This window comes from Musa acuminata, chromosome BXJ3-10 (assembly GCF_036884655.1).
Source record: "Musa acuminata AAA Group cultivar baxijiao chromosome BXJ3-10, Cavendish_Baxijiao_AAA, whole genome shotgun sequence".
NCBI lineage: Eukaryota > Viridiplantae > Streptophyta > Magnoliopsida > Zingiberales > Musaceae > Musa > Musa acuminata.
Window position 1 is genome coordinate 28,058,383 of NC_088358.1, and position 9,716 is coordinate 28,068,098.

The 9,716-nt window shown below is 43.9% G+C and overlaps 1 protein-coding gene across 1 annotated transcript; it reads right to left on the reverse strand.

The window, feature by feature from the left end:
- Positions 1-302: 302 nt before the first annotated feature.
- On the reverse strand, positions 303-4,701 carry LOC135651718 (probable lipoxygenase 6). Its single transcript, XM_065172088.1, has 9 exons — positions 4,239-4,701; positions 3,507-3,787; positions 3,183-3,420; positions 2,629-2,952; positions 2,468-2,553; positions 2,273-2,380; positions 1,866-2,167; positions 1,501-1,767; positions 303-1,328 (listed from the first exon to the last, which is right to left on the reverse strand). The coding sequence occupies exons 1-9, from the start codon at positions 4,618-4,620 to the stop codon at positions 557-559; spliced, it is 2,760 nt and encodes a 919-aa protein (XP_065028160.1). The 5' UTR covers positions 4,621-4,701; the 3' UTR covers positions 303-556.
- Between the last annotated feature and the right edge of the window lie 5,015 nt (positions 4,702-9,716).

The window sequence follows — 9,716 nt, forward strand, 5'->3', positions numbered from 1 at the left end:
GGAGTTTTTGAGAAACTATGAATGTTTATTTGGTGCCATAATTTGAGCAATCAATGGAGTAACATCTTTTTGTGTATTCGGAATGGGCAGATCATTTGATGCCAGTTTTTTTCTTGGATTTTCTTTTAGGAATTAAATGATACATGCAATTCTTTTTATTACATATTGATGTACAATTAATTGAGTCTGATGAAATAAGTGCTTCTTTTCTTAATGCAGTCAGTAAGAGATTTTGGTTGCATTATATTTTTTGATACACTATATCATTGCAAAAGAGGGCAATCAAATAAATAACCATCTAGTTTAGCTACAATTGGATCTCTCCAGACTTATCATAATTAGCATTCGTAAATAATTGTCACAAAGGGGATAATATAAATTCCAATACCATTTACATTTCCATATAATCATGTCTTCCTTTCTACATTCAATAATTCTAACATTATATTTCCAATATTGTTCTCGATCTTTTGTATATAAGCTCTGGTTTGTCCTACGAGTTAAAAAGAAGAAAAGAATCCATGTTCCCCTCACCGTCGAGAGCGACTACCTCCCCTTATATGGAGACGCTATTGGGAACTCCCCGTCCCGTTACACCGGGTGGGGAACTCGGCGCCAGCAACTCGTAAGGCAGCACCCCGGCTCCGCACCGATTCCGCCGAGTCGGGTCCACGTTCCGCTTCTTGATCTCCTCCTCAGCAGCCGCAACCTCGTCGGCGAAGTTCCGGTAGGCCGCTTCGGCCTCCTTGTCCGCCGTCCACGCGGCGGCGCCCTCCCGCGTGCCCCCCAGGTACTCCTCGTCCGGCGAGTGCATTGACAGCGTGTCCACGACCGCCATGAACTTGGTGGCCTGCAGCACGCTGGGCATGGCTGACAGGAAGAAGCGGTGCGGGTCAGCGAGGAAGGCCCTGTACTCGTCCGCGTCGCGCTCCGGGTCGGGGATGAGTCGCCGCACGAGCGGGGGCCGACTCGGGACGTAGCCGCCGAGCGGGTACTGGCCGAAGTTCAAAGCGGCGTGCTGGGCGGAGGCGAGCCAGATGAGGGTGGTGAGGAAGGCGACGAGGTCGTCCGAGGTGTCGAGCGGCGGCCACCAGGGGGCGTCGCGGTGGTCACCGTGTCCCACGTTGATGGACTCGTGGTACCAGGCCTGGAGCTCCGAGTCGGAGCGGATGCGGCCCGGGTCCGAGTCCGGGTAGTAGAGCTGGATGTAGGAGCGGACGTAGCTGGTGATGGCGGACCAGAGGAGGAGACCGTCGTCGGCGTACGGATAGTCCGGGAGGACGAGGCGGACGCCATGTGGTTGCGTGGGGTCTTCCACTGCCATTCCCCTGAAATTTTGGACGTCAAATTGCGTTTATTTTCCCCAATCACTCGTCTCTTTTGCATGGGAATTATACAGTGCCAGAATGCAACTCAGTAAATGATCGGATGTCAATTGTATGACCGTGCATTATGGTGTGTCCTTTCCATAGGTAATTAGATGGAGGATGGAGAGCTTGCCTGCGGATGAGATCAGCTGGTAGCCCCTCGAGGTCGAATCGCCAGTGATGCTTGTAGTAGGCGGCGCTCATCTCCATGCAAACGGCGCCGGGGGTGAAGCAGGACTCGATCACGCCGTCGGCGTTGATCAGGCTCTGCCGCGCCAGCGCGTTGATCTCCAGCGTGTACCGCATGTGCGGGTGCAACAGCTTGAACACCGGGTGCATCGCGCTCAGCTGCCGGTACGCCGCCAGAATGAACGGCTCCATAACCGCGTGCGTCCTCAACCTGCGTGTCACCACCGCCCGATTAGAACCTCACCGCGTCCACGGGCTACCTGAAGCGAGAATTCTCGATCACAAGGCACTCGTCGTCGATCTCTGTACCAGTGGTTGACGAGCTGGTGGACGCCGGCGTCGTTGGAACAGACGTGGGCCTTGCCGAGCATCCAGAGCCAGTTGGTAGTAGCGTCGCGAGGCGGCGTCAGCACCATGCTCGGCCGGGACGCCCCCGGTTGCGCCGGAGGGAGTCCCAACTCGATCGCTACGGGCTTCAGCGTCCCGATGGGATTCAAGAAGAAGAGTGTCCTCGTCGCGTACGCCTTCCGGTCCATCGCGTTGATCCTCTCGATGAACGGCAGGTATATGTCGTGGAAGTCCACCACGAACAGCTTGCCTTCCTCCACAGCCTTCATATGATCAGGAAGACAAAACAGCAATCATCCATCAGGGGCCGCGACGATGGCACTTTCTGTCAGTATCATCAACATCGAGGGCTTTTACAATATTTGTACCTGTTGTACGGTCAAACCCTCGAGCTGACCGGATATGTGGGCTTCGGTGATAGCGGATTCAGGTGGGCCATAGATCTCAGAGTCCAGCTTGCTGACCGGAGGGAAAGCCTATAGACCATAATACCCTTGTCACTACGGGGAGCTTCGTTCCAAATACCCTTGTTACTGACTGTGTGTATGGCTAAGGAGGGTCACCTGAAGCCTCTCTATGCTGACAGGGTTGATGCCGGCGACCGCCTGTCGTGCAAACTCATCGTCCCGGAGCCACGCGAACTTGTCCTCTGCAGGTGGACAATCCAAATCGCATTAAGCTCAAGCAGAGACTTAGCTAATCAGAAATTGGACGCAGTGCTTACTGGAGAGGATGCGTGGGGTGTCGTATCGAAGCAGGCCCTCGCTCGATTCCTGGATCTTTTGAACGAAAGGGAGCTTCTTGATGAGGTGTTCCTGGAGGCCGAGCTTGAGGACGAGGCCCTCCTTGTAGAGATTGTCGATGTGGTGGAACCCCTGGAAGTCATGGTTATCAGCGGAGATGGACGCGATGAGGGAGGGGATGAAGTTGTGCAGCACAGCCCTGAGTCTTCCTGCGGAGAAGGCACCCTGTTTCAGCTCCTCGAACGCCTCGTCCCGAGGCACATATATGGGATGTGGCTTCTCGATTCGGCTCTCAGCTACCATGTCTGCACCAATGTAGATGAATACAAGTCGTTTGGTTAGCTTTCCATGGATTGCAGTCAACCTCTGCACATTGAGAACGATATCACATCACGCCATGTTCGTCAATCTTGGCGGTGACCAATTCGTGGCGGACCAAGTCAACGGATCAGCAACCGGCATCCTCGCCGTGGTTCCTATAAGCTACAGGAGAATCCTCGACTCCATCTGTCGACAGAGGGGAAAGAGAACTCACTGGTATCTGTTGGGGGGCGACCGGTACGGCACCGTCTTGGATAAGGGATCTTCTTGCCCCCAAGTGTTGGCCTAGCAAACTCGATGCCTCGATCGGGATTACCCAAGTCATTGTAGGTGGCGTAGTCGTAGATCCTGTCGGACCGCTTCCGAACACCATTGCCGTCGCCTCGTTGCTCGTTCAGTTCCTTCTTCCTCAGCTCTTTCAGCCCCGCCGGCGTCTCCGATGGCAGATATGGCTGCACTCAAGTCATCAATGGCTACTGATGAGATCAACTGCATGTCTCAATGGCTGTGATCAACAAGCGCAGAGGATGACGCTGACCTTGTTGCTGAAGAAGATTCGTTTGGTGGGAAGGTCCTTGGTGGATTGGACCCAAGAGTTGCAGGGGAAATGCACCGGCCCGCACGCGAACCCTTCGATGACGACGCCCTCGAGGAAGAACTCCTTCTGGTGGCGGTTGACCACCGTGATCGCCCCAGGCTCGCCGAAGGCGGAGTCCACGTCGAATTCCGCGGTGTACACCACGCGCTCTCCCTTCACGTTCTTCTTCTCGTACCAATCCTTGATCACCGTCTCGCCGCTCTTGTTCGGCTTTTTGGTTCCTGAGTTGCAGGGAGAACAATTAGAGGCATCAAAGAAGGAAATTGGATTTTCTCTTGTTCTGGTGTCAGCAAATCTACTGCCAACTGGAGAAGTTAAAAGGGAAAAAACTATGATCTACAATGATTCCATCTTGAAAAAGCCGATCTGGAAGGACACAATCGATGATTGTTCTTGAGGGAAGAGAAAAAAAGTACCTCCTTTTGGTAAATATGGGGATTTTTTTAAGATTGAAAAGAGTCATCTTTGGATTTGCTTTATACTACAAAGATCTGATAACAGCACTAGATCCACTTTAAATCTACCAAAAATCAAGTAAAAATAGCTTGACCCCAAAAGAGTCCACTTTTTCTTTGTATTTTTCCTCCTCCATCTCATCAAACAGGACGCAAAGTAGAGCTGGAGCTTGTGATCCAAGAACCAAAAGCCAGATCGAAATGTTTCGAGGCTTACTTGGATTGATCTCCGTGCTGATGAGCTCCAGCACCACATTCCGGCCGATCTTGTCGGACAGCGCGTCGAGTTGATTGACGATGACCTCCTTGAGATCCTCCTTGAGTTTCCTCCTCACGGTCAGCGCCGCCCTCACCTTCAACTTCTGCTGCTGTTTCCCCACCACCAACTTCACCACCTCCTCGCTGATCGTCGCCACGACTGGCGTCGCCGCGGCCTTCTTCATGGACGGAAGTCTCCCCTTCCTCCTCTGTTCCAAGAGAGCAGGGGAGGCAAAACAGAGCTTGTTCTGTTTGCTCCCCAGCAAAACAGATCTATTCCCAGGAAGAAAAGAGGATCTCCCCAGCGGAGAGACGCCGATGATCTCATTACATGCTGCCATTCCCTCCCCTCTTTTCTTCCTAAAGATCAAAGTAGTCACTCGAGCAAAGTTTCAGGAGAAAGAAGGGGGGGGGGGGGGGGGGTGGTGGGAGCTTTCTTCTTCTTCCTGCTCTGTTTTGTTGCGACAAGAATTATTGCGGTGTGATCTAAGGATAGGTTGGCAAATATAAGAAGGGAGGGGCGGCAGGCGGCCCCTTGGTTTCTACTTTTCTACCTCGTGCACGTTTCTTGTTTGATTTCTTGGCGTTTATAGCTCATAAACACATGCTGTACGGGTGTGATCGATTTCGTGATGGTAGAACAAAGTCAACCGTGAGGAAATGAAGGATGTTTCCAGGTAGTGGGGTTCATTTTCTGCAGCTCGAAGGACCGGCATGCCCATCTGTGGTGTTCAAATGGCATATCAATGGCAGAAGCAGTACTACTTTCACACTGAATCCCGCAACTCGATCATTGGAACATGATGGGGATGATTTCCTCATCGTAGGTACTTCATAAGGACAGGAGGAGATATCAAACTTGTTTGTTTGATTCTTGCTATCATATTTTTAGTCGCTCACAGACAACATCAAAAGAATTCAATCTTGCTTGGTGTGATTGTTGAGTTCGATCTGCCAAGTCAATTTCTCCAATAAAGGGACATGGCGATCTCGTGACGTTCAAGTAAAAAAATGAATTCGTGGTGTTATTTTTTATGACATAAAACTTATCATTTATTATCTCAACTACAAACTAATGAGTGGTGTAAATGCCACTTACTATCTTCTTTTCAATCATTTAAATACCGAAATTTCTCTATAATAATTGAAGTCATCGGAAGTCTAATTCTTTAATGACTCGCCTAATTAGCTTCCCGTTGTTGTCACCCAAATCTTCGATTTAAAGGGAGAAGACTATGCACTCTAATCCTTTTTCCTTGGTTGACTCTTTCATTTGCTATATGTTACAAAGTAGGGCTTAACCAAAGGATGCATCATGTCGACATAATCATCGGAACAAAAAATATTCCATGGATATTTTTTAATATAAAAAATATTTTTTTAATCATAAGTGATTATAAAAATGATGAACTATAAAAGGTGAATGCAAATATAATTACAGAGGTCGCACATTAGGAACTCTTTGTTTTTTTGTAATTATAAAGTGTTTTGGCTTAATTTATTAGTTTTGTTTAGACTGACTTTGATGGTTGATAGAAAAATTATAGCTCAAATCTTGTCTTTACCACTTGTCACTTGCAAATTATCTTTTCTTATTCTGTTCTTCTCTGGAATGTAACATTTCTAATGATTGATGCTCAGACAATCTCTTATCCATAACATCGGTAAAAGAAAAAAAGAAAATATTGTACTCATATTATAATCTTTTTTTTAATCCAATCTATTATAAAATTTATTAAATTTTCATTCTCAATTACCTCACTTTTCATATTAGTCCTAAATTAAAAGAGAAATTTATTTTAGTAAACAGAAACTTTTGATCGTGATAGATCATCTTAGATCTTTTGTTACGTGATTGTTAAGAGTTTAAGAAATTTATTTTTATAATTTATATTATCTATCAAGTGTTGACTAAAATAATTGTTCGTGGAATCTCGAGTTAAACTCGTCCGATGCTAAAGGATCATAAAATATTTTGAGAAAATTAATCGCTGAACATAAATGATGCTGTACGATTCAGATAAAATTAACTAGATCTGACGTGTAATTATTTTCAGATTGTTACACATGCAATCTATGATTAAGACGGATCGATCGAGTCGTCCCTGACAAACACACCTTCAAATGTCTCTATGTCAAAGGAAACAAAGCTGTAGAGACGACCGCCTTCGCTTTTGTTCTTGATGGATCTGCGTTCGCCGGTCTCATCTGCGGCGAGCTTCCGGGAAGGGCAGGGCGATACGGTCATGTTGAATCGTCCTCCTCCGTTGACTGGGCCTCAAAGGCCTCCCTGCCCATCCAACAGCCACGGAGCTCGATCACAAGAGACGAAGCCTGGCAGCACGCCGTTGGTTTGGAGGAGGAGGGTTCCACGAGACGTACGTGGATTTGGAGAGCTCCATCGAAGGCGTTGAATTGGGACTTTGACTTCAAACTACGAACTGGACTTGCGGGGTGGGGTGGAGTTGGTGGCTGACGCCGCATCGCCATGGCTGGGCTTTTCCGTGGTTGAAGATCCAAGTTCCGAGATCGGGAGACTAGTCATGGAGTGATCCCTCCGTTACGTCCATCGGCGTGTCATCCTTCCTTTTGACGCCACCAAATCTATGTGCGGATGCACTTGGCATCGGTCAAACACTGCCGCCCATCGTTCGTACTCTACTCTACCCATTCAATTCTGCCACTGATGCGACTAGATTCGACCGTAAAACGTGATTTAGCATATCAATCATAGTAAAATCATAAGTGATCAATCGAGAATATATATATATATATATATGCAGAAGAATAGAGAAAAAATACTCAAATTGTTTGCAGAAGAATAGAGAAGCAGAATTATATTGTTTCAACTTCCAATGAATCAAATGCAGCAGTAACGCACCACAGAAAAAAGACTCGATTGTGTTGGGTCTTTTAACTTTGGCATGGGTCTGGGAATATGGATCGGGTCGAGTTTGAATCAGTGCAGATTTGATCCAAATCCAACCCAAGCTGGCAGTGGGTCAAGATGTTTTAATTCTGACCCGATGTGGTTAGCGGGTGAGGATGTCTTTCAAAAAAATAATAGAAGATAAGAATAATTATTGAAGAAGCTTTATTGAAGTAACTTTAGTTTGAATACAATTAACATATCGATCTCCTATTTATATAGATTAGGAGGAAAATTTTTCTTTAACAGAATAGAGGATTTCACTCGACAGAAGAGAGATTTCTTTATATAGTTGAGGAAATTCATAACCCAAGACAAAATTCATAATAAATGTACTTGACTCAAGACTTGACCATGGCCTCAACTCCAATCTACTTTGATTTGACCCGACAGAATAAGAGTCAACAATTTAGCTTGGATTTGTGTCGATTAAACTTTTATGAGGATGATAATATTTTACTAAATCTATTGCCTTGATTTGTTTTTGTTCTTGTGTTAATTAAGCTTATGCGAGGATGATAATATTTTAATAAATTTTTTGCCTCCTATGTCGATTAAGCTTATGTGAGGATGGTAACATGATGATAGATCCATTTCTTGGATTCTCTTTTGTTCTTGTGTTGTTTAAGCTTTTGTGAAGATGATAATATTTAAATAGATCCATTGCTTGGATTCTCTTATGTTCTTGTGTCGATTAAATTTTTGCGAGGATGACAACATTTTGATAGATCCATTATTTGGATTCTCTCCTATTCTTAGCGTTGATAAGATTTTGTGAGAAGGATCATATTTTAATAGATTCATTACTTGAATTATCTTTTGCTCTTGTGTCGATTATTACAATTGATCGGATTCTCTTTTGTTCTTATATCGATTAAGTTTTTTTGCGAGGATGATAATGTTTTAATATATCCGTCGCTTCTAATTTTTAGTCGTCTTCTTCTTCGATAACTCATTTATACGTAAAGAGTTAGTTGTTGATGGAAGGTTAGCTCCATCCGATCTATGATGTGAGCCTCGATGTAATGAATGTGAGAGTCATTATTACTATAGAGAGAGAGTCTAACCTCGCGCATTATGAGAAGGGAATATTCCCTATCATATTGCATGACTTGTGACAAATGCTTTTGAAAAGATAATTGTGGGTTTATTTATAGATGTAAAGGTATCATCATCACGAAGGTCTCTAATGTTTAATCATCTGAATAAATTGTTCATATTCTAAATCATAATTACTAATGGAAACATTTTTCATGTGGTACCGAAGAAGAACCGAATGATTTGAGACATGCAATTATTCAAGTCAATTATTAGCAAAAGATACCATTTCATTTTGCTTTAATTCCTAATTGAGTTATCAATTCAATTATAATTCTTTTTCAAAATTACCACATGTTATGTCGCCAAAATACCAAAATAGTCAATATTTTTAATTTCTTTCAACTGATTTTTTTCTTCTCATCTTTTTTTATTAATATAATACTTTATTATTTTTTTCCTTTTAATCTTTTTAAAATTATCATATTGCTGCTTTCTTAATTTAATTTCTTGAAAACTTTTAATGTTAGTATTGATAAGGGGGCTTGATACGTACGCAACTAATGTCTCGTCACATCTCATCATATGCCCCGTCAACTCGATACATTGCCCAAACATCATGCCCACATTGATATCAGTTTAACATTGCTCGGGACATCTCGTCATCGTGACATCAATTAGGACTGTCACGTCCAATAAAAACTTGGATGGTGGTCGTAATGTTTGATGGCCTAATGAACCTTTCCATAGTCGAGTAATGATCGATGATTCAAAATAACTATCCTATGGAATAATGCTCCACTTGATTTTTATGATTTTAAAAATCTCATTTAAAAAGATTTCAAATGTGTTTTAAAGACTCTTTTAAATAACTTGAATATATACACTCTTCGATTCTAAATCTAATCTATTAAACTTATGATAAACTCGAATGTAGTACGATCAATGTCACAATCCGAGCTTGATGGATTAATTTATCTATCAACTTCATTTAGTCTAATCCACTGATCAAAATGTTTAAACTAAAATTAATAATAGTACACTCATCATATCCTTATAAGTCAATCTTAATCTTGTCCACTTTCGATGTGGGACTAATCAGGGGTATTACACAAATGACAACATCACATATGCCTCGTCAACTTATCGACCAAACCTCGTGCCTACATTGATACCAGCTTGATGCTACTCTGGACATCTCATCATCATGATGTATCAATTAGGACTATGTCACGTCCAATAAAAACATAGATGGTACTTGTAATACTAGATGGCCCGATGAAACTTCTCACGATCGAGTAATGATCGATGATTCAACGTAACTATCCGTGGAATAATACCAACATTGAGCACATAACATTATTTCTTTCGGAATCTAATCTATTATATTTATAATAAATTCGAACGTAGCACAATCAAAATCCACCACAAGTCTCGATCGACAGGGAGAGGGGTAGGTGAGTGTCGAAT

What these genes read in the sequence shown, in the direction of transcription:
- LOC135651718 (XM_065172088.1), bottom strand. Translation starts at nt 4,620, where the DNA reads ATGGCAGCATGTAATGAGATCATCGGCGTCTCTCCGCTGGGGAGATCC. An exon ending in TCAGCATAGAGAGGCTTCAG is followed by an intron (nt 2,381 to 2,467) that starts GTGACCCTCCTT and finishes TATGGTCTATAG; the next exon opens with GCTTTCCCTCCGGTCAGCAA. An exon ending in CACCAGCTCGTCAACCACTG is followed by an intron (nt 1,768 to 1,865) that starts GTACAGAGATCG and finishes GGTGACACGCAG; the next exon opens with GTTGAGGACGCACGCGGTTA.